Genomic DNA, 25038 nt, shown 5'->3' with positions numbered 1-25038 from the left:
TTGACACCCAGAAAACAAAACCAAACAACAACAACAACAACAACAACAACAACAACAAAACAAAAAAAAAAAAAAAAAAAGGAAAGGAAGGAAAAAGCACAAACAGAAAGAAGAGGAAGTGGTTTATTTATTTAGGTTATTTAGATAAACAGTAGAGATGGCGATAGCATCAATTGCTTATTCCCTAGAATCTCTTACCCTTGGCTTCAAGATAGAATATTCTTAACATCTGGGTATTCTTCCAGGGTGTCATGAAATACTAATGACCTCCCCTGTGCTAAGCCTAATTTGCTCCTAAATTCTTATTGTCTGGAATATTTCTGTTTCTTTTTTTTTTTTTTAATTTTTTTTCAACGTTTATTTATTTTTTGGGGACAGAGAGAGACAGAGCATGAACAGGGGAGGGGCAGAGAGAGAGGGAGACACAGGATCAGAAACAGGCTCCAGGCTCTGAGCCATCAGCCCAGAGCCTGACGCGGGGCTCGAACTCACGGACCGCGAGATTGTGACCTGGCTGAAGTCGGACGCTTAACCGACTGCGCCACACAGGCGCCCCGGAATATTTCTGTTTCTTATAGCAGGAGTCAAATCAGGTGGAGTTAGATTGCAGATTGTCTTCTGAGCTAGCAAGTCAGGGCCCCAAGTGGAGCCGGGCATACATGCAGGGATTTCCATCCTTTAGTACCTACCTGTCTGAGCAAAGCTTACTCTCCATCAGTCCCTCTCCTGCAAGGCTGGAAGATGAGTGGAGTGTGGGGAGGCTCAGTGGCAGAGCAGCCTCACCTGCTTATTTATTCTCACTAGCCTGAGAAGAAGGGAGAGAGTGATTTGGCTACTTTTGGCTCAATGATTAAAAAATGAGATTAATGAATGAGAATATGCTTCCAAATGCTGGTGTGGACAAGTTCAGTTATTTTTTAATTCATGATATATGAAACAAAGATAGAAACAAAGCTTACTACTGTAATTGTTAACGTTAGTATAATCTGCAGTTTACTTTTCAAAATTGAGGGAGGGCATTGGGGTGGCAACAGGCAATATTCTGCAAAGTAATATTTCGCAGAACATAGACCATAACCTGTGGTAATTTTTTCATCCCAGGTCCTTAAAACTCACAAACAAGATGGGAATTTTGTAAACAACCCACCCACAGAACAAAACTGCTACATTTCAGAGAAGGCTCTTCCTCTCTGGTCTCCCATCCATCTTCCTTCCTCCTGTCCTTCCTCTCTCTCTCTCTCTCTCTTTCTTTCTTTCTTTTCTTCCTTTCTTTGTATTTTACATTTAGCAACTTGTAAGAATAATACAATACACTCTCTCATACCATTCACCTAGATTCACCAATTATAAACCACTTTGCACATTTGATATCGCTCTTCAATATAATTACTATTATTGTTACTATTAGTATTTTTCGAAATCATTTGAGAGTAAATTGAAGACAACATGGCCCTTTACCCCTAATCTAAATATTTTAGCATGCATCTCTTGGGAGCAAGAACATTTTTCTAACATAATCATAGTGCAATTTTCAAACACAAAACATTTAACATATATTTAATTTTATATTCCATATAAAATCTATATTCAATTTCACCAATGGCCCCAATGATATTCTTTATAGAGTTTTTCTTCTTCACTGATTTGGGATTCAATCCAGGATCATGCATTGCCTTCTGCTGCTGTGTCTCTCTAGTTTCTCAATCTAGGACAGTTTCTCTTTTTTTCCTTTCATGACATTAACACTTCTGAAATAGAATTTTTTAAAGAATGTCCCTCACTTTGGGTGTGTTTAATATTTTCTGAGGATCAGATTCAAATAATGCCCTTTTGGCAGGAATAATACATTAAACGATGGTGCAGTATTTCTTAGTGCATCATGAAAGGAGGCATGTGATGTCAGTTTGTCTCATTAGTGGTACTAAAATAGAACAACTGGTTCTATATCTAACAGATTTTGCTATTGTAAGATTACCATTTTTACTTTCGTAATTCAAAAATAGTCTGTGATGAAGTGTTTTAAGGTGGTGTAAATGTCCACCTCTAAATCAAACTTTCACCTAATAGTTTTAGCATCTACTGATGAATCTCACCTGAGATTATTATGCTGGCTGTAACAGTGATCTTCGTATGTTATCATTCAGAAGTTAGAAAAAAATTATAATATTTTACTCTGATATTAATTGGGAGCCTGATTTTGTGATACATAGTTTGAATACTAAGATCTAAGAAACTCCCTAAATTCAACATCAGAATTTTTTTTTTTTTTTTTTAATTTTTTTTTTCAACGTTTATTTATTTTTGGGACAGAGAGAGACAGAGCATGAACGGGGGAGGGGCAGAGAGAGAGGGAGACACAGAATCGGAAACAGGCTCCAGGCTCTGAGCCATCAGCCCAGAGCCCGACGCGGGGCTCGAACTCACGGACCGCGAGATCGTGACCTGGCTGAAGTCGGATGCTTAACCGACTGCGCCACCCAGGCGCCCCATCAGAATTTTCTTTTTTGATCAACACTGGAATTTTCTCACTTCCTTCTTTTTTAGAGATAATATTGTATAGTGATAATTACTGTTACTAATAATTAATGTTTATTAAATGCTTACTCTGTGCTGAGCACTGTGGAAAGCACTTTTGGTGTCTCATTTGACACATAGTTATTATTAGACTCTATTTTCCCCCGATGAGAATATTAAGGATCAGAGGCTAGTAACTTGCCTAGGGTCACATAGCTAGTTTGTCCCAGCTACTTTTGCATACCCTGCCATTACTTCTACTGTGAAGTAATAAAATGGGAATTGATCTACTCTGGGAATGTTGTCAGTGCCTTTATCTTCCAGTTCCAAGGCCAGCTATATTGTTATATATCAAGTCTCTTTTCTTGCAGCCAAGAGCTGGAGTATTCACTAGTACTGAGGTGAATTCAGCCTCTTGATGTGAAATGGAATAAAAGAAACTGTGAGGTAGCATAAGGCAGTGGTTTTCAAATGCTATCCGGAGGCATTCCCCTCCCCCCCCACTCCTGTGACGGGGGATTTTGGATAACTTTTTTTTTCTTCTCCTCCCCATTCCCCTACTCCCGCCAGTTTTATTGAGATATAGTTGACTTATAAAACTGTATCAGTTTAAGGCATACAATATAATGACTTCATATATCTATGTCTATATCTATCTATATCTAAAACAGTTAGGAATATAAAAATGATGCTGTTAATCACTTACAGTAGTCCCGACCTCATCTTTAGAGAATATGGTCCAAGACCCAGCAGCACCACCCCCCCAACAGCTCCATGCCTGAAACTGCAGACAGTACTGAACCCTATATATACTATTTTTTCCTATACACACATACTTGTGATAAAGTTTAATTTGTAAATTAGGCACACTAAGAGATTAACAACACTAGTAATAAAATAGAACAATTATAACAATATACTGTAATAAAAGCCATGTGAATGTGGTCTCTCAAAATACCTTATACTCACCCTTCCCGTGATGGTGTGAGATGGCAAAATGCCCAGGTGATGAGATAAAGTGACATGAATGATGCAGGCATTGTAATATGGTGTAAGGCTACTATTGACCTTCCAATAATTCTTCAGAAGGAGGGTCATCTGCTTCCAGACTGAGGTTAACCTCAGGTAACTGAAACCAAGGAAAGTGAAACCACGGTAAGGACTACTACTACATTTTCAATTAACAGTTTTTCCTCTCATATACTGGCTGTATTTATTAAAATATAGTTTTGTTCATTGAAACTAATAATGAAAAATCTGGACTCGTATTTTGCCTTTTCCCCATTTTTCAAGAAATTCATTTTTTGCTGTATTTTACGAAGACATTTTTAGCGATGAATTGTAAAAATAAAGAACCTGTGCTTTCGCCACAGATAACTTGAGAGTCCGCTCTAGAAGGTTAATTTTGAGGTGGGCGAAGGGAGTGTAGTAAGAACCAGGGTCCCGGAACCAGCTTAAACAAAAATAAACACCTGACCAAAGCTTTAGCAACTAACATCGTTTTCTGGTTCAATACGCTCAACTTGTATTACGGCGGGTGTCCGCCGAGTACAAACCTAGTAGTAAAAAGTAACCGCTTCCCGCCGCAACTCCTTGCACGGCTTTGGGCTGAGGCTCTTGAGAGTTTAGGCTAGGGAAAAGGAGCCAGCGGGGCGGGGCGAGCAGCGTGAGGTTATCAAAGAGCGCCGCTGGCGCCCGAGATAGAGCCGGCGCCTCATTGACGTCACCACTGCCCGACTGCTTTTCCCGGAGACCGGAGTAGAAGGCCCGCGAGGTATTATTCGAAGCTGGGGGTTGAGTTTGTCTCGTGTTTCTGCAAAAGTTCGCTTCTTCTGGGAGTCCCCCTTTCTTCCCCTGGCTGACTGTGAGGAGCGGGTCGAGCTGCGTAGCCTTCGTGAATGCGTTCCCTCACACCCGAGCGTTGGGGGCAACATTGCTTCAGGCCCTCCACTTGGGCTTGCCCTGCGGCTGCTTGCTGGCTTTGGCTAACCTTGGACCCTTACTTCTCCCTCTTGATCTGGCCTTTACATTTTTCTTCTCAGCTCCTCCTATCAAATATTGGAAGGCGAAGGAGAAATTAAATAACTTAACAATTTTCAGCTGCCGTCAAATCTTGTTTAGGGAGGAAGGCCAAAGTGGGAAGTGTAGAGGAGTAACTTTACTGTGTTATCCACATTTTTCATTCACATATATGATCACCAACTGCCTGCCGCTGCAGTATTAGCCCACTTGAGTCGGTAGGCTAATCTCGATTTAAAGGTGAAATCCAGAGTGGGTACTCAAGAAAGTTTTCCTTTATGCCTCAGGAAGAAGGTTGGGTGCGATTCAAACTTCTGCTTAAAATTATCTTTAATGTCTTCCTGTGTGTTGACCGCAGTTCAGTTTTTGCTTAATGAAGATGTATGTGTCCCGCTTATTAACCTCTTTGGACTGTCTGATAATATACTGAAGTGAGAAGTAATTGTATGTTGACGTTGGTTCCAAAAATGTTGGATCCGAAATAAAAATCCGACAACTATTGAAATTGAGAGAACTGTTTGTGATGGGTGGAAATGCCAGAACTCATTGTTTTGTTGAAAGATAAAATAATGACAGTGTGAACAGTGGTTTTCCAAAATGCTATAGGATGTTATAGCTCCCTCCAATAGCTATGTTGTATGTATCACAGTACAGAGGTGATACAGTTTTTCATAACTGCTTTTAGTTTTTAGATGGTTCTTTATATGCGTTATCTCACCTACTGTTTCCAAACAGTTGACCCTTCAAGTTTGTCTTTGAATAGTCCACATTGGATTAGGGTATTTGATCATTTTCACTTTAGTAAAATAATAACTACTACTACTAGCTACTAGTGATAACTGAACCATGCACTGTTCTAATAGTTTTACCAATATTATTCATTTAACTTTCACAATAGCCCTATATACTGTTACTCTTTTAGAGATGGTAATATTGTAATAAGCAAATTCCGTGGTTTTGGAAGGTAGTTTTGCTGCTTCATATCTATAAATTTGAAAATATTTTGAGTTAAACATTAACATTAAGTAATCGAAGTAAATTCATTACAATCTGATGTAATTATTCATCTCAATCTTGAGCAACCTTTTGTAATTTCTATCTTTTTCTGTTATCGGGCTTTGGGATAAGTTTTTTTTAAGTTATTTATTTTGAGAGAGAGATCGAGAGCAAGCTGGGGAGGGGTAGAGAGAGAGAGGGAGACTGAGTAACAAGCAGGCTCCATGCACTGTCAGCGCAGAGCCTGATGCGTGGCTCAAACTCAGGAACCATGCATGAGATCATCACCTGAGCTGAAATCAAGAATCTGACGCTTAACCAACTGAGCCACTCAAGCGCCCCTAAATTTGTTTTTTAGAGGTTAACACCTTTAAAAAGAAAAAAGTTAATCTTTTCCCAGGGATTTTACTGTAAGTTTGAAGGAAAATTATAGGTGGTACTAACATGGGTTGTCTGCCAAAGGAGTGATATTATTGACGGATTGTTCTATATATGTTTCACCGTTATTTTCTAAGAAAATGCAGTGCAAAAAGGTCATTATGGTAATAGAATTCTGGTGTGACATCTGCAGATGTCTTCTAGTTCCAAAAAAATTATAAATTGGATTTTTTTCTGGCTTAGTTCATAATTGTATGTAACTCTGCTTAGCATAGGAATGGAAATAGTCCTAGAATATACATTATGGTACATTTTTCTTTTGGATTCATGTGGTGACTTCCTAATATCTTTAAGTATAAATTCTAATCTGATATTACGATTTTCCAAAATTTGTCTCCAGTTTACTTTCATTGGTTTTAGACAGTTAACAGATAGTTACGAAGTACCTAATATGTGTCAAGACATTGTTAGTCACATGCAGATGCAAATGTCATGCAACATGAATCCCACCTTGAAGGAATAGCACAGAGGATACATAACCAGTGGAATGTTTTGAGCAGAGGACTGACATGATCTGATTTAGGTTTTTAACAGGATCACTCTGGCTGCTGTGTTAAGAACAGATTGTTGAAGAGTGGCATAGGCAAAAGCCAGGAGACTAATTAGGAAGGTGTTGTAATAATTCACATGAGATTATAGCAGCTTCATAATCTCATAGGGTGGAAAGAAATGAATATGGTGAGTAGCAGTTCAATTTTGAACGTATTTTGTAGGTAAAGCGAACAGATTTGTTTATGGATTAAATGTGGGTTGTAAGAGTAAGATAATTGTCAGGGTATGGGACTTGAACAACTAGAAGGGTGGAATAGCCATTAACTAAGAAGTGAAAAACTATGGGAGGAGCAGGCTTGTGGGGGAAGATTAGGAGTTCAGTTATGACATACTATGTTTGAGATGTCTATTAGTCATCCAAGTTGAGATGTTGAGTCTACCAAGTCTGGAGTTCAGTGGGAGTAGATCATTGCTAGAAAAGAACATTTGGGAGTTGTCAGCGAACAGATGGTATTTAAAATTGGGAGACTGGAGATAATCACCAAAGGAGTGAATATAAACAGAAAAGAACGTAGTACAAGACCTGAGTCCTTAGGCATTTTAGCCTTTTTAGGTTTGGGGAGATGAAGAACTAGCAAAGGAGACAAAATGAATAGCTACTGAGGAGCAGGGACAGTTTTGAGAATCTAGTGTTGTGGGATTCAGGGCCGAGTAGTGTGTTCATTTTTGTCAAATGTAATGAATGGATGGGTCATTTGAATCTTGATCTTTGAATTTATCAAGATACATGAAAATGTGTATGATTGATGGATATATGATAACTAAGTCTGGAGAACCATGAGAGTAAAGAAGAAGGAGAAAAGAAGGAGACGAAATTACTCCTTTATAGAGGAGAGGGCATTTGATGTTGGTTTAAAGAATTAATGTTTCACTGGGCTCAGAATACAGGGGATGGAGTATAAGGACAGGTATTCAGAGCAGAGGGAAAGGCTTTACTTCTTTCCCTTCAAGGCCATATCTCCCAGGCTGCTGTTTTAAAGATACTTTTGCAAGTCCTTTCCTTTGTGTCCATTAGCCAATTCCTGCATTCTTGGTAATTGTTCTTGCTCTAGGCCTACTGAACGCTGCTAAAGAAATTCACAAAACCCCAACCAGGTCTTCTCTCAGTTGACTGACAATTCCTTTATTTATCCTTATCTTAGCACGGAATCTACGATGCCATGTAAATGAGTAATATTCAATGAACATTTACTACATGCCAGGCACTAAGGATTGATTCTGAGTAAACACTTGCCCTGTATGAAGCTTACAGTCTAGTGTGGATGATGGACATTAATCAAATAATTGCAGAAATATGAAATTACAACAATGATAAGGAGAAAGAAGGATGCTGTGAGACTGTATCTAGTGGATATGAGGGGTGAGGGAGCGGAGTTAAGCAGGAAAAAAATCATGGTGGCTGGGAGTCCTCGCAATTCTAGGAGTTCTAGGGATAGCACACATCCAGAAAGGTTTTTGTAATGTGAGAAGAGGGAGAAAATGGCCTCATGGTGGCTAGAAAATTTATGTGTACAGAAGGGAATCTATTCATATGGTTCTTTGAATATAATAGAGCTAAAGAATGTAGGTTTGATTTTAGCTGCTAAGTTGGGGAAATGACATTTTTATCTGGTATATTTCTGGATGAAGTAAATTTCAAAGAATTGAAAAACTTATATGTAAATACAGATAATTATTATAATATGTTATGTATATTATTGTTTGAAAATAATAATTCTGAGAGTATAACATAAAATGTGCTCCCTACCTTCCTGCTTTTTGGTTTCCCAGGAGTAGCCACAGTTAACAGCTTCTTTTTTAAGAAATTTACATGGATATACAAGTATGCCTCCATACTCATGTATCTTTTTTCTTAAAAACAAATGAGTGTATTATATGTGCTGTTCAGTTTTTGTTGACTTAATATATCTTAGGAATCCGAGCTCTACTTTATACCTTTTCATGGCATCAGAGTATTTTATTGAATGAATAGATCATAATTTATTTAACCAGTTCTTGTTAATGGGCATGTAGATTGTTCCCTGCTTTAAAGTTTCAGTATTTTAGAGTGTTGCAGTAGATGTCCTTGAACATTATCTTTGGGAAAATGTACTCTTTGGGAAGTAAAACTGCTGGGTCAAAGAATTTGTACATACACAATTTTGAAGCACATTGCCAAATTCCTGCCACCCCCCCATGCTCAATTTACACTCCAGTTAATAGTGAATGAGAGGCTGTTTCTCCTCACCTTTGCCCATATTAGATACTATCAATCTTCTTAATTTTTGCTTGTTTGACAGATGAAAAGTGGCATTTTGTTTTAGCGATTTATGTTTCTTTAATTATAAGATTAAGTAGCTTTCTTTATGTTTATTGGTCATCTGGATTCCTTTATATGTGAACTGCTGATTTTCTTTGTTCATTTTTCATTTGGATTACAAGTATTCTTATTGTTGTTAAGTTGATTTGTAGAGGTTCCTTTTTATCTGTCTTGGTTGCAAATATTTTCCCTAGTTTTATATATGACTTTAGACTTAATTTGATGGTTTGTTTATTTATTCATTTTTGCATGCATTCATTTTTAGGAGAGGCAGGTAAAGTATACAGCATCAGGATTTTTTTTAGAAGGAAATTTGTGACATTATTGAAATAATTAGACACTCTGGAATGTCAGCCTTTGTTGGAAATGTCAGTAATAAACACCTCATTTGAGGCAACAGGGTCTGTTTTGTTTTTATAAGCTTTGTTCAACAACTATCACAGATCTGGTGAGCACACCCAGTGACCTAGCTTCTCATTACCCCCAATTACATTTGGAATTGAAATGAGATATAGTAGAGCTGCTTAAGTATTCTAGACCGTACTTTCTATTTAGGTGTTTTTAAATTTATGAACTGAGTTATATTCTAAATGTTAATTTGTGAGTTAGCTATCTAATTTCACTATAGAAATAATGTACATAGGTTCTTATCTTGACTCTCAAAGTATAATTAACTCATGAAGGCTAGCTTTTTTTAAAATGCAAATTCAAGATGTCTTGTAATTTTACCCCTATGTACTTAAGTATGCACCCTTAAATAAGGATATTGTCTAATATAACTATAATGCCATTTGCATAGCTGAGTTCTTTTTTTGTGTATTTGTTTATTTTGAGAGAGAGGAAGAAAGAGAGAGAGAGGGAGAGAATCCCAAGCAGGCTCTGTGCCGCGAGTGAAGAGCCCAGTGCGGGGCTCGATCCCACAAACTGTGAGATCATGACCTGAGCTGAAATCAAGAGTCGGAGGCTTAACCGACTGAGCCACCCAGGCTGAATTCACCTCATAGCTGATTTCTAATTTCATAGCAAAATTATCAATGATCTGTTAGTGTCATCTAACACCTGATCCATGTTCAGATTTCTTTGTCTCAAAAATAATCTTTTTACACATGATTTGAATCAAGATCCAAACAAGGTCTACATATTCCATTTGGTTGTTAGCTCTCCCAGATCTCTTTAATCTCTTCTTCCTCTACCTCCTCTCCCTTTTCTTAGTTTTTCTTCATCCCATTTATTTGTTACAGAAACCAGGTCAATTGTCCAGTAGAGTATTTCTTATTCTAGATTTGTCTGTTTGCTTTCTTGTGATGTTGTTATCTTGTTTCTCTATCCTCTGTATTTCCTGTAAAATGGAAGTTAGCTTTAAGGGCTCAATTAGGTTCAGATTCAACTTTGTTTGGGGATGTTGGTCATGCTACAGAGATGGTGCTGTGTACATCACATTGCTTAACATCAGGAGATTCATAATTTGTTTGTGTCCTACTTTCAGTGATGTGAAGATTGATCCCTGGGTTTAAGTAGTGACAGTCTCGGGGCCTGTGGGTGGCTCAGTTGGTTAAGCGTCCAACTTCGGGTCAGGTCATGATCTCACGGTTTGTGAGTTTGAGCCCTGCGTTGGGCTCTGTACTGACAGATCAGAGCCTGGAGCCTGCTTCAGATTCTATGTCTCCCTCTCTTCTCTCTCTGCCTCTCCCCTGCTTGCACTCTGTTTCTCTCTGTCTCAAAAATAAATAAACGTTAAAAAAGAAATTAGTGACAGTCTCACCTCTCCATTGTAAACTTGCCCTTCACCCCTTTATCTGTCAGTGATTGTTGCCTGTATCTATAATTTCAATAGGGGTTGCAAAATGGTGATATATTTTTTTGTAATTTGTCATTCCTTCACATTTGTTAGCTGGAATTTGAAGTCTAGTTTTATTACTTGGGAATCTACAGTCAGGAATAACAAGACTTGTGGGGAAATTCTGTCAGAACAACAGCTTGTAATGCTAAGAATGTACCTTTTCTGCTATAGTTCTGGAGTCTGGAAGGAGTGTGATGGTCTTTTTGATGTGACAGCTTAGTGAGACTGCAGCCCCCCAGATATTCAGTCCAATACCAACCTAGATGTTGCTGTAAAGGTATTTGTAGATGTGATTAAAATCCATAAATCAGTTGACTTTAAGTTAGAATATTCTAAATAAGCTGAGTGGGTTTGATTCAATAAGTTAAAAGGCTTTAGGAGCAGAGCTAAGGATTCCCTGACAAAACAGAAGTTCCACCTGTGGACAGCAGCTTCCTCTTGTAGCCAGGAGTTCCAGTATGCCCTTCCTTGAAGGCCTGCCCTGCAGAGTTTGGAGTTAGTTAGCCAGCTCCCACAGTTGCACAAACCTGTTACTTGCAATAAATCTCTTTATATATATCTCCTGTTGGTTCTACTGCTCTGGGTGAGCTCTGGCTGGTACCAGGAGCAACTCCCCTGATTCCTGTTCTCTAAGAAAATGGGGTGGGGAGTGGTGGTAAGGGTCAGAGAACCTACTTTTTTTAGGGTGACCATATGACTTATTGTTCAAACTGGCACTTGTGGAAGAGAAATGGAGAGCTGGGCAGATGGCAGACTGAAACAACAGGTATAAACTGGGATTGTACTGGGCAGATCATGACATAGTCATTCTGTGTGTCAGCCACTGGTGATACAACAGCAGTATGACACAGCCCCTTCAAGGAGCTTGTAGTCAAAGGGAAGTCAAGTACATCAACAGACATCACCAAATAGTGTTTTAGGTGACATGACAGCTTGTAGTTGTGTTTCTCCAGAGAGAATGGGAGGGTGGCACTCAGAGAAATCTTCACTGGCTGAAGTAAAACCTGATCTTACCTCCAAAAATAAGCAAGGTTTGAACAAAGTTAAGTGCCAAGAACGGTTAATGTACAGAGAACCATACAGGTGAAAGGTTAGAGTGAATGAGCATGGCACATCTGGAAAACTGCCATTGTGGCTGCAGCTATAGGATTGGAAGAGGAGGGTGATGAAAGATGAGGTTAGACAAACAAGGGCCATGTAATAATAGGCCTGGCATCCATACTGAGGGGATCGGGAACTTTTGCAGGATTTTAAGCAGGGGTGTACAATGATCAGAGTATCCATAGAAAAATCATATTTTGTAACATCTCAAAATTGAGAGTGGAAAATATTGACAGTAGGGAGATTACTCAAAGGCTCTTGAAATGATCTAGCCAGTGAAAGTGGAGGAAAGCTTGTGGTGTAAGGACATTAAGGAGGCCAAACTGATGGGATCTGGGGCCTGAGGAAGGGGTAAGGGGTGATTCCTATGTTCCTGGCTGGACTGACCTCCCGGAAGTAAGAGAATCAAGGGTAGCAGATAGGGGGATGGCTTCTGTTCTATGTGTGATGCTGTGCACCCCTCTTTTCTCTTGCCTGTACTGTGGTTTCCCTTACCACTGAGAGGAAGAAGTGACAGTAACATCCTATAGGAGTTACTAGGGGAGGGTTCCCCCCTCTCTCTGTGCTTTAGTCCCAACCAGACCTTAGAGATGGAAAGAGGCAAATTTTCTCATGTCCTCTTCCACTTCCACCTTTGCCGTTGGTACTTTAGAAGGAGGAGGTGAGGTGGAAGGGTGAGAAATACCTTTAGAACTTGGGAAGGAGTAAGGAGCAGAGGAGGGTGAGTTGTTTTCTTCTTTCTCTTCTTTGGGCATTTTACCATGTACAACTTTGGGCAAGTTATTGAATCTGAAGTAAGTGAGTATACTTAGAAGTGTCTGGCTCATAGGCAGTGATTTTCAAATGTTTGCTATTGCTGCTAATACCATACATGCATGGCGTCATCCTGGGATCTGAGTAACAAAGGGAACAGAGGGAAGTTTCTGCAGTTCTCTCCTTGTAACTTTTCCTGTGGAAAGAACAAATATTCAGGAACTGTCTGTGTAAAATGTTAGAAGAAATCATGAATTGGAGGGAATTTCTGATCATAGAAGAACCATTATTTTGTAGTCGGCGTTGCCTTTATTTTTTAGTTAGGAAAAAGGCAAGTGGTTCAGTTCATATTTAATGAGGGTAATTATTCTTACTGCCTTGCTTTCAGTGTTCACCCTCACCCATTTTAACAATAAATAACTACTTGTTTATTGGGGCTTAGGGACCAGGAATAATTGCAGGAAAAATCCCCATCATGATTCTAGGGAGGGAAATTATTCACTAATAGAAAAATTGGATGAAAACATTCACATTTAAATAAAGGCCTTTTTGTGTTTTTTATACTTGCAGTATTTGTTAAGAGCCAAAACACTTTGTTAAAATATGCCTTTATTTAAATTTAATGATTATTTTTATTACGATTTTAATACATGCTTTTTGAAATAACAAAATTTAAACAATGAAGAATGAAGAGTTAGAAAAATGAGTCAGCTTTGATCCTGTTCCCTAATCTCTGACCCTTTTCAGAGAGAATGTCTCTTTTTTGTATATCTCCTTCCAGACCTTTTTCTTTTTTTTCTTTTTTTTTAAATTTTATTTTTTCCTTTTTTAAATTTACATCCAAATTAGTTAGCATATAGTGCAACAATGATTTCAGGAGTAGATTCCTTAGTGCCCCTTACCCATTTAGCCCATCCCCCCTTCCCACAACCCCTCCTGTAACCCTCAGTTTGTTCTCCATATTTATGAGTCTCTTCTGTTTTGTCCCCCTCCCTGTTTTTATATTATTTTTGTTTCCCTTCCCTTATGTTCATCTGTTTTGTCTCTTAAAGTCCACATATAAGTGAAGTCCTATGATTTTTGTCTTTCTCTGACTAATTTCGCTTAGCATAATACCCTCCAGTTTCATCCACGTAGTTGCAAATGGCAAGATTTCACTCTTTTTGATTGCTGAGTAATGCTCCATTATATATATACACCGCAACTTCTTTATCCATTCATCCGTCGATGGACATTTGGGCTCTTTCCATACTTTTGCTATTGTTGATAGTGCTGCTATAAACATGGGGGTGCATGTGTCCCTTCGAAACAGCAAGATAAATGCCTAGTAGTGCAATTGCTGGGTCGTAGAGTAGTTCTATTTTTCATTTTTTGAGGAACCTCCATACTGTTTTCCAGAGTGGCTGCACCAGCTTGCATTCCCACTTCCAGACCTTTTTCTACATATCTTTATATATACCGGTTTTTAGAAACAAATGGCATATGTTAGATACATATTGTTTTGTATACAATGTTCTATGAATTTTTTCACCATTTCTCATTTGTGTTACTACATAAAGATTTACTTCTTTGTTTTTAATATTCTCTTGGATGGATGTGCTGTAATTCATTTAACTGTTTCCTTATTGATGAATATTTAGATTATTATTTCCAGTATTTTGTTAGAGATTTTTCATTCAACAAATGTTTATTGACTGTCGGGCAGTGCTAGTGAAAAAAAACACAAAAATTTCTGCCCTCATGTAGTTCCCTTCTTTTGGAGGTGGCCAGGCAGTAAATGAATAAATAAGTCAGATGCTACTGAGGACTCTGAGGCAGAGGAGATCGGGAGTGCTGGGAGTGGGGTGTGTGCCTGTTAACATAGGTAGTCAGGAAAGGATTACCTGCAGGTGACCTTTGAGTAGAGATCTGATGAAGGTGAAGTATTGTGCTCTGAAGCTCCTGGTGGGGGAGAGGCATTCTAGGGAGGGAAGAAGAAGCACAAAGGCCCTGAGGTAGGGGCATACCTGACGTGAAAGAGCAATGAGGCTGTTATGGCCTGAGTGGAATGAGGAGATGAGGTCACAGAGGAGGTAGCAGAGAGGGCTTTTTAGGCCACTGTAAGTAAGGAGTTTGTCTTTTATTATTTTTTAAAATTTTTACTTAAAATTTTGTTTCTTTTTTATTTTAGAGAGAGCCCGCACATGAGCAGGGGAGAGGGGCAGAGGGAGAGAGAATTTTAAGCAGGTTCCACGCTCAGTGCAGAGTCCGACGTGGGGCTCAATCTCATGACCCTGGGATCATGACCTGAGCTGAAATCGAGTTGGACCCTCAACTGACTGCCACCCAGGTGCCCCAGATTTTGTTTTTTATTGAATGAGGTGTGGTGAACCTTTGAATGGAAATTTCCTAAACTATCAGAATGGAAACAAGGAGGTCATTTAGGAGGCTACTGCAACAATCTGGGCAAGATACAGTGATGGCTTGAATTTACTTGGATCAGGGTGGTCTCAATAGAAATGGTAGGATGTGGTTGGATTCTAAATATGTCTTAAAGCTAGGGTGAAAGAGAAGAGTCAAGGACCACTCTGTAATTTTAGGTCTGAACAATTGGGAAGGTGGAGTTGGAAACACTACAGTAGGCAAGATTTGGCTTTGGGCACATTACATTTGAGAATCTATTAACATCAACCAGAGGTATTGAGTAAGCAGTTGGAAATATGATTTGGAGTTCAGTGGGGAGGTCAGGGTTGGAGATAAAGACCTGGGAGTCATCAGTATATTAATGCAATTTAAAGCCCTGAGCTCACCTAGTGAGTAAATTAGAGAGGAAAAGAGAATCAAGGACGCCTGTGGGCATTTCAAGGATAAGAGGCTGAGGATATGAGAAGGATGCTGCAAAGGAGACCAAGAAAGCAGCCATGAGGTAGGAGGGAAATCAAGAAAATGTGATGCCAAGGAAATGAAGAGAGTGAACAGTGTCAAGTGATGAGAACTGGGAATTGACCGTTGAATTTAACAATGTGGCTGTGTGGATGACCTTGACGAGAGCAATTTGAATGAGAAGGAGGGGGCCCGATTGTGGCCGAATCAAGAAAGAATGGAAGGAGAGGCATTGGGACTGTTAGTGTAAGCACCTGTTTTGAGGGTTTGTTCTAAAAGCAATTGGAACTGTTATAAGCACTTCTTTCAAGGATTGGAAAATGAGGCTTTTGCTGGAGGGGGATATGAAATCAAGATATTTCTTTTGTTGTCAAAGATGGAGAAATAAAATGTTGTAAGCTTATGGATAATGATGGAGCGGAGGGAAAAATTGATGCAAGAGAAAGTGGGAGAGATTGAGAGAAGAGTTCAAGGAGTGCATTTTAATAAATTTGTATGTATGTATACAGAAATTTCTCTAAGCTAGATTCTTAAGAGGATTTCCTGAGTCAAAGGGTATGTATGTTTAAAATATCTGTACCAGTTTATATTCCACCTTCATTGTATACCCTTGCCAACATTGAACTTTGCTAATCTTTAAAATTATTGCCAGTCCAATGGGTGATACTTTTTTAATTTGTAGGAATTCTTTATAAAATTGAACTAATCCTTTTTTATATTCTGGGAAATATTTTCTCCCATGCGCTTTCTTGCCTTTTAACTTTGCTTACGGTATACTTTTACCATGTGGATTTTTTTTTCTTCCAGTTTTTATGTAGTTAAGTCTGTCATTCATTTCCTTTCATAGCATTTGTGTTTCATTTGGATTATGTAAATATTTTATATAATCTTTTAATAAGTTTATACGTTTGCCTTTTTAATTCATCTGGAGTTTATTTTTGTGTGTGTTATGAAATAGGTATCTAAGTTTTTCATCTTTTTTTGTGTTCTTAAACAGTTAAATACTGTAAGAAGTAACTGTTGCTTAAAGGTTTAAAAGAAAATACCTAGATCTTCTAGGCTTGGAGCCTTTTTGAAGGGTAGATCTTTGACTTAAACATTTTCTTAATAATCTATTTGGTTTATGTACTTCCTTTTAGGTTAATTTCGGTAACTGATTTTGTTTTCCCTCAGCACCACATTCTTTTCAGCCAGATTTTCAAATTCATTGGCTTAAAATTCTACATAAAGAGAAGAAATATAAGTCTTCTTTATATTTGCAATATATCCTTTGTACTTACACCTGTATTTGGGCAGCAGATGCTGGAGCCTTTCACAGATCTAGAGATTGGTTTAGCTGTTTTCAGCCCTCATGGCCCAGCTCTTGTCTTATTGTCCTTCATCTTGGGGTTATTCTTACATTGTCCTTCTCTCTCTCTCTCTCTCTCTCTGTAGGGGATTTCTGGCTTCTTGGATTGCTTTCCTATCACTCTGGTCCCATTTGCTCTTTAGCTTACAAGAATTTGTACTGTTGAAGTCTGCTCATGGATACATGCCCTTCTTGGTTTCCAATATTACTATGGACTTATTTTTATATTTCTTCTGGCATTTTGGAGAGTTTTGGGGAGGGATCAGAGGCAAATGTAAATTTTCAGTTAGCTTTTTGAAATAGGAAGTCACAATTCCTTCCTGTGGGGTTTTCTTTTATCAGAGTTCTTTGTTTAATTGCTGGTTGCACAGTAGTTAGAGTGTAATTTTACAGCACAAGTAGTGATCTTCAGATGGATTTCACCTTCTTTTTTTTAAGTGAAACCAGATGTCTCAGCAGAATATACTTGTTGAATAGAAATGTTGATATATTGTCACTAAATATTCCAATAGTACTTTTTAAAGTTGTGACATAGGCATCATAACATTTAGAACTATAAGGGACTTTACAGATCATTAGACCAACTGTCTTATTTTATGGATGAAGTAGTTGAGGCCCAGAGACTTTTCAGTGATTTATCTAAGGTGACAAAGTCAGTAATCAAGCAAGACAGAAAGCCCAAGTCTCTTTACTTCAATTCTGCTATGCTTTGCTCTTTCACACATTCTTGGTGGTTCTACTTAGCTTTGTAATATGAAAGAGGTATTTTCAGCTAATAAACTTTTTTTAAACCTAAAGATGATACGTATGGCTTGGGATTGCTTCTGAAATTTGGTCTTAGATACCATATTAAATGCCTTGATGTGGATTTTGTTTTTTCTCACATAGATATTATATATTAAGATATAAATGTGAATTTTAAAAGAATGGGCTATCAAGGTATACTCTGGCCTAAATGAAAACCATATAGTTTATTCCTCTGAAGTTTCCTCTTTTCTGCTGTGATTAATGGACTCTTTGAATTTGTTATTAATATTTTAAAGAGGCTTAAAGAATATATGTATAGGCTTCAAAATGATTTTAGTGATAGTCATAAGATAATTCAGACCAAGGTTTTCTAATTTTTTAGTTTAACATACCATGCTGCTAGATCAACATCTAAATTTATGGTGCGCCTGAGTGGCTCCGTCGGTTGAGCGTCCGGAGAGTGTAGGACTTCAGCTCAGGTTATGATCTCGTGGTTCGTGGGTTTGAGCCCCCCGTGTCAGGCTCTGTGCTGATGGCTCAGGGCCTGGAGCCTGCTTTGAATTCTGTGTTTGCCTCTCTCTCTGCCTCTGGGCTGTTCACTCTCTCTCTCTCTGTCTGTCTCTCTCTCTCAAAAATAAACATTAAAAAAAATTTTTTTTTAATTTAAAAGGGCTAAAATATATGTTTTTGCTTTACTTGTGATTTTTCAGCAACCATAGAGATAGGATATACTCATCATACTTTCATTGCTTTGCTTGGTTTTTAACTTCAACAGAAAGTTTTTTAAATGTAGGACTTTGATTAATGATAATCCATGTTTGGTGGTCATGTCTTTTATTCTTGACAAACATTGAGGCTCTAATATGTACAGCATTAGTGGACTTGGGTGGGTTCTCTTCTCCCCTTGCCCACCTCAAACAATTTGAGGAGGGGAAGTTTGAAGGTAGTTGCTCTAGAATTATATTCTAAGATTTGTTTACTTATCTTCAGGTTTTACCTCTTGTAGCACTTTTTAAACACGTGATACGACGTATTGATTTTGTTTTTGTAAACTAAAGAGCAGTCTGTCTCCCATGAATTCTAAGAATTTAATTTTTTTACAGTTGGTCATAATGGCAGGTGAAGAAATTAATGAAGACTACCCAGTAGAAATTCATGAGTATTTATCAACATTTGAAAATTCCATTGGTGCTGTGGATGAGATGCTGAAGACCATGATGTCTGTTTCTAGAAATGAGTTGTTGCAGAAGGTATTTTAAAAATGTAATTTAGAAAACACAGTGCTGTGTTATGAAAACATACAGAAGACATAGATTAGCGATGTGCTCCTTTTCCCCTTTATTTCAAGTGTTTGGGTATTTTTAAGGGGAAAAAACAAACCAGAACTTCAACTTTAGGAAATACTTCCTAACTATATTTTTATTTTGACGTGGTTTTGAGAAAAAAAGGAGCACTCAAAACGTTCTTTTTGACAGACTCTGTCTTTGACCTTTTAAGTATTACAATGATGTTATCAGAGTTTCTGGAAACCCTATAGGACAAAAAGAGTAAATTGACTTTGACAGTCTAAAACAAATCTCATTATGTTTCTTCTGTCTTTGGTATTGCCTAAGCATTTTAGCCTGCCTCTTATACATAAATGCATCATGTACAGTGTTTACATTGATAAATTACTTTTGACATACAAAGCCCAGATATAACTCCTGAAATTAAAATAATTGAAAAGAATTTTTCTTGGATTATACATATTCTTTGTCTAACTAAAGATGATACCTCGAAGTGAAAATTTGTGGGCAAAAATCTCTGGTTAACAATTTTTTTTTTTTGCAAATTATTTCAAGATCATTTGGTTATTGGATTATAGGAAGTGAAAGAAACATCTCTTTGATACATTGTATTTGGTGAAAGTTTAAAATATGTAATGTGTTCATTGTATGTACTTCTTTTCTCTCTCTCTTTTTTTATTAAATAGTTGGACCCCCTTGAACAAGCAAAAGTGGATTTAGTTTCTGCTTACACGTTAAATTCAATGTTTTGGGGTATGTATATTAATTTGGAGTTAATTATGAAGCAAATTATTATGTTAAAGGTGATTTCTTTTTTAAATGCTAGCAATTTATATATTGTTGTACTTCATGGCAATTTTTATAGTCAGATATTTATTTCTTTTAAATCAGAATATCAGATGTCCATGAGCCGCATAAAATTTAATATTACATAGAGGTTAAATAAGATTTAATTTATCATTTTTTTGTGATATTTCTTTTTTGTGAGTAACTAGAGTTTCTTTAATGCTCGCAATTAATATATATGCCATTTTGTTCCATGAAATCTTTGTCTTGTAGTTTATTTGGCAACTCAGGGAGTTAATCCTAAGGAACATCCAGTAAAGCAGGAATTGGTAAGATTGCAGTGGATTTCTTTTTATTTGACTGTTTGTTGTGGTATTCCTGAAGTCAGAGTCATAGTACTTTATCACACTAGTTGTGGAGAACAAAATTATTTAGAGTCCTAATTATGAAAGTGAGCCAGATTTCATCATGTCTTTAGTTTTTCTTTTCTTTGCCTTTGTCAGAGAATTTGTGTTCCATATATTATATAAATCTCTGGATGGGAGAACGTTACGATTCAAGTAATTATTTATAACTTCCATATTATTTATTCTATAAATTCTTGAAGTCCTGTTCATCTCTACAACTGCCCCCCCCCCTTTTTTCTAAACTCTTACACAATTCTTAAAAGTATATTCTAGTTGATTTACTAGCAAAGACGGGAAAGTTTCTCCCCCACCTTTTCAATTCTTCCATTAATTCATTTTCTCAGCAGTAAAGAATCCAGTTCAGCAACAAAGCTAAAAGCTTTTTTGGCACCAGTTGTATGTGTACTGTCCAGTAATTCTGCATTAGTGACATATTTACAACCTGTAATAAATCTTCTAGGTTTGTCTTTGTATTCCATTTAGATGTATAAGTACAGTATATAAGGTCTAGTATCTTGAAGTTTTTGCTGACTTCAAAAATTAAATCATTCAATATGAAAGAAAAAATTAGAAATCAAACTTATGGTTACCTTCTTGACTTGGCTTTATGAATAAGAATATTAATACATTTATTCTTTGTGTTTATAAAATACAAGATAAATATGTGAAATACACTTGACACTGTATTATTATTTTTAAGTCTTAAGGTGTTGATATGTATGTTATTTACAACTTGCTAGAGTACTTGGTCATTTACAAAAAAAAAATGAGTAAACCAGAGCTCTTGTCTTAATTTTATAAAATAGGGAGTAAGACACGTTCTTCTTTTAAAGTTCTTGGGGGGAAAAACATTTATTTTTAATGTAGAAATTGTGAAAAATACTTACAGCAAAAATGTAAAACTATATGAGGCACAGATCTTGATTTGACCAGTGGTACTGGCTTTAAAATCTTAAGGAGGGTGCACTGTATGTATCATCTGTTTTCAATTTTCTGATATGCACTTTACATTTGTGAAGTTCCTCATTTTTCCTTAACACAAAGTTATTTGTAGTATTTTAATACTTGATTCTTTCATTGGAAAAGGATAAAATTATTATCTTTTTTCTCCATCAGAACCCACTTTATGGAGGAGTACATTCATATTCTGGACGAGAGTTGGCACATAAAAAAGCATACATAAACCTATCCCCCTTTTCTGACCTTGTGACAGACATCACTAATTGATCACAGAGTCAGCGTGTGAGAGGAAATCTATTTGTCATGTATATCATGAATGGGGAAGGGCATTGCAAATAGTCAGTTTATTTATTCAACAAATAATTGAGTGCTTACTGGAAGCCAGGCATTATATCCAAGTAAGATGATTCCTCTGTAAATAAAGCTGATAAATACCACTGCCCTTGCAGCAGATGCCAGTCTATCTAGTGGAGGGAGACAAGCATTTAACATAATAAGCAAATAATAAATGTATGTGGTATGTAGTATGTTAGAAAGTCATAGCTTATGGGGAAAAAAAAAATAGCGTAGGGTAAGGGGGATTGGAGTGCTTGAGTAGGATTCCATTTTAAATGGTAAAGGCAGTGCCTGTTAACGAGATTAACGTTTGAACCAACTGGAAGGGAGAGAGGGAGTGGTTATGTAGATATTTGAGGAAGATAACTCCAGGCAAGGCTGGAGTGGGTCTGTGTTGGGAAGACTTGGGCTTTTACTCTGAGAGAAATAGAAAACCATAAGAGGATTTTGAGCAGAGTGGTCAGCCTTTCACAATTAAAAAATTCTAGGGGTCTGCATTTTTCTGTGTAAATTTCTGTAACTATTTTGATTATTTTAATGAAACTTGCTTTTCATCAGTGATCACTCATTTACTATGCTATTTTATGGCTCTCATCCCCTTTATTTAAATTTTCCAGTCAGGGGCGCCTGGGTGGCGTAGTCGGTTAAGCGTCCGACTTCAGCCAGGTCACGATCTCGCGGTCCGTGAGTTCGAGCCCCGCGTCAGGCTCTGGGCTGATGGCTCAGAGCCTGGAGCCTGTTTCCGATTCTGTGTCTCCCTCTCTCTCTGCCCCTCCCCTGCTCATGCTCTGCCTCTCTCTGTCCCAAAAATAAATAAACGTTGAAAAAAAAAATTATTAAATTTTCCAGTCAAAGTATAGAATAGCCCTTTATTCTGATTAATGGTCTCAGAAGATTCGAAGTGATATGGCACAACCTATTCTGTTTTTCACCTTGTAAAGTCAGATTAGAACTATAGTTTTCATCAGAAAGTATTGTGTGCTTATTGATCAAAAACTATGAAATTGAACAAAAGATTTTGTATTTTCATTTTGCTTATTTTAATTGTGATACTAGAAAGTAAAATAAAAAAATAGTTAAGTACTACTTCATCCATTTCCTGTTTAGAAAAATTTCCAGTTTAATTTGTATGCTGCAAGTATATGAGAGCTCTATTTTAGATTATAGACTTCAGATACGTAAGAGTTATTATGTGCATTTAGGTTAATGCTAAGTTAAATATATAACCACACATAAACAATTCAATGTTTATCTCTGTAGTGATGTCTTAGTCTAGTTCTCCCTCTTTTGAAACATCAAAACACTTCTGAAATGACTTTTTAGTGTCTATTCCCCCCCAGACTATGAACTCCAGGAGAGCATGGAGCATGTTTATCCTATTCACTTGCACTTACTATCACCACTCAATAGGCAATAAATACATATCTGTTGAATTTAACTGAGGTATAGTATAATAAAACTTAGTGGTGGTGAACAGCTTAGTAAATCTATTGGTTTCTTTTCTTCTTTTTTTTTAATCTTTAAGGAAAGAATCAGAGTATACATGAACAGAGTCAAGGAAATAACAGACAAGAAAAAGGCCGGCAAGCTGGACAGAGGTGCAGCTTCAAGATTTGTGAAAAATGCCCTTTGGGAACCAAAACCTAAAAATGCATCCAAAGTTGCCAATAAAGGAAAAAGTAAAAATTAGCCTTTTAGTTTTGATGTACACCTATTGAAAAAGTACATCATTTTTATTGTTTTCCACAAAATAGATGATTATGTGGCAATACAAGGTTTAAATGTATTCCTTATTGAATTCATATATAAAATTTACATTTTAAATTTGTAATGCTAAATATTTTTTCCCCAGAAAGATTGTTATCTTTATTGATTTTCCTATAGACCACTATGAGATTTTTAACACTGTGGTATATTTTATATTTATAGTTTATCATCTTTCTTGACAAGACTCTTATTTCCCTATACAGGTCAATCTTTCAAGTGCCATTTTATAAGCAACTATGAAATTTAAGTTAAATGTTTTTTGTAAACATTTGTCTATTTTAAATGAATAATGACTTTATGAAGTATGCTATCTGAAGGCTGAAGTTATAAATACATCTGTTTTCACTAATATTAAGAGAATGAAATGACTTAAATGTCCATTTTTTTCTATGTTGTTACTTCATGTTTTCATGATTTTGGGAATTACTATTTTCTTTTGATATTTGAAGTGTGAAATTAAGACTTTAAGGTTATATTTTTATTCTTGGCAATTTGCCTCTATGTCCCATTTAAGGTAAAATATATTCTCATTAACTTCAGATGGGAAATGAGGTTGTATATTGATGGCTGAATTTTGGCATAATAGCTATATCCTATCAATAAAGGCTGTAAAGTTTGTATAGCTGACTGTTTATTTTTCTCTTCTGTATAAATTTGCCCTTGAAATTAGGAAGATAGGTTTTAGAAATCATTAGGAATAAATTCATGAGTTTTTGTTCCTTCTGCATTATGGCCATAGTTCTCTTGATCTCACTTTTTCAGATTTTTGGATTACATGTTTTTGAGGTGATATCAAGTACATACAAGTATTTTGAAACAACTTCCTATGTTATATAATGCCACTTAAGGGGAAGAGAAATCCAGAAGAGATTATATTGTGTTTATATCCTGATTTATTTTTCTGGAATATTTGTCACAGAGAATTATATGTATTAAATTTTTTTTAATGTCTAAGTCCTTGAACTTTAATTATATGCTCTTAATGCTTTCAGTCTTTGAGTCCACATCATTATGTATAGGAATGCTAAGTACAGTAAAGTACTTTAATTTTTGAAAAAGAAGTTGTTAAAATTTTCTGTGTGATTAATTCTCCATAAGTAACCTTGAATAAATGGATTTCTTGATTTATGGTATAAGATATTGGAAACGGTCTTAAAATGTAATGGATTTTGTAAAGCATGTTGAACTCTTTCTATGACACATGAAGAGGAAGTCACTGATAGATGCAGAGTCTTTTGGCTCAGTTGTCAGACAGTTTTTGAAGTGGAAGAACATTTATAGTTATTTCATTCCTTCTTTCACCTTCATCCTCTCAAATTTTGAGCTTTTTTGAAAAGTAACTTCTTCATGACAGAAATAAATGTTCTTATGATCACGTGTAATATATATGTGTTGTTTATTACAAAGGAACTTATAACTTGAATTTTTGTATATTTTCTAATTTCATAAAGAAAAAAGTTAAATGAAAAATGTCATACAGTTACAGAAAATCATTAACCAAGTTATTGGTTTGTGAAAATCCAACTTTTAAATTCTGTTAAGTTGGAGTTTCTTAGTGAATAATTCTTTCAGTGTTTTATTTAGTAGAAATAAACAGTTTGAGCATATTCCATTTTAGTATGTAGAATTTGAAATACTTATTACCTGGCACATAATAAGGAGCTGAATGGTAGTAGTGCAGTGGGTTTTATTTTCATTTGTTGTTTATTCATTTCACAAATATTTAATGACATTTATTTACATTGCTAAATACGATGCTAGGTTCCACGGAAGACAACTCAAGCCTTTATTCTACTTTTATAAAGTGTTATGAAAGAAGTAGTCTTTTTGTTCACTTTTTCAGAGTTACTAGAAAATTTATGACAAATTGTGCTCATTAACCTTAGTCAGAACCATAAAGGGTGATGGGTTGATCTATTTGACTATGGTACAGTTATTGTTAACATAGTTTTTTCCAAATGACAGTCTGCTCTAAGTTTAGATGTTAATCACATCTTTTATTGCTCTCTTTGGGAATTAACAAGTTG

General features: G+C 36.5%; 1 protein-coding gene across 2 annotated transcripts; it reads left to right on the top strand.

Annotated features, from left to right (window-relative positions):
- Positions 1-4225: 4225 nt before the first annotated feature.
- On the top strand, positions 4226-24393 carry C1D (C1D nuclear receptor corepressor). 2 transcript variants are annotated; one of them, XM_030310724.1, is made up of 5 exons: positions 4226-4288; positions 18573-18719; positions 19442-19508; positions 19815-19870; positions 22770-24393. In XM_030310724.1, the coding sequence occupies exons 2-5, from the start codon at positions 18582-18584 to the stop codon at positions 22932-22934; spliced, it is 426 nt and encodes a 141-aa protein (XP_030166584.1). In that variant the 5' UTR covers positions 4226-4288; positions 18573-18581; the 3' UTR covers positions 22935-24393. The 2 variants fall into 2 exon arrangements, with proteins under 2 accessions (XP_030166584.1, XP_030166585.1); XM_030310725.2 differs by lacking the exon at positions 4226-4288 and adding an exon at positions 14683-14841.
- The last annotated feature ends 645 nt before the right edge of the window (positions 24394-25038 follow it).

The sequence above is a fragment of the Lynx canadensis genome, chromosome A3, assembly GCF_007474595.2.
Source record: "Lynx canadensis isolate LIC74 chromosome A3, mLynCan4.pri.v2, whole genome shotgun sequence".
Lineage (NCBI taxonomy): Eukaryota > Metazoa > Chordata > Mammalia > Carnivora > Felidae > Lynx > Lynx canadensis.
The sequence above is the reverse complement of the archived record's forward strand: the minus strand, read 5'-3'. Positions and strand labels throughout refer to the sequence as shown.

Excerpts from the sequence above, each read along its gene's own strand:
- C1D (XM_030310724.1), top strand. The coding sequence starts at position 18,582 with ATGGCAGGTGAAGAAATTAATGAAGACTACCCAGTAGAAATTCATGAG. Across the intron at positions 19,509-19,814 it reads GTTAAATTCAATGTTTTGGG|TTTATTTGGCAACTCAGGGA; the intron begins GTATGTATATTA and ends TTTGTCTTGTAG. Across the intron at positions 19,871-22,769 it reads ATCCAGTAAAGCAGGAATTG|GAAAGAATCAGAGTATACAT; the intron begins GTAAGATTGCAG and ends TTAATCTTTAAG.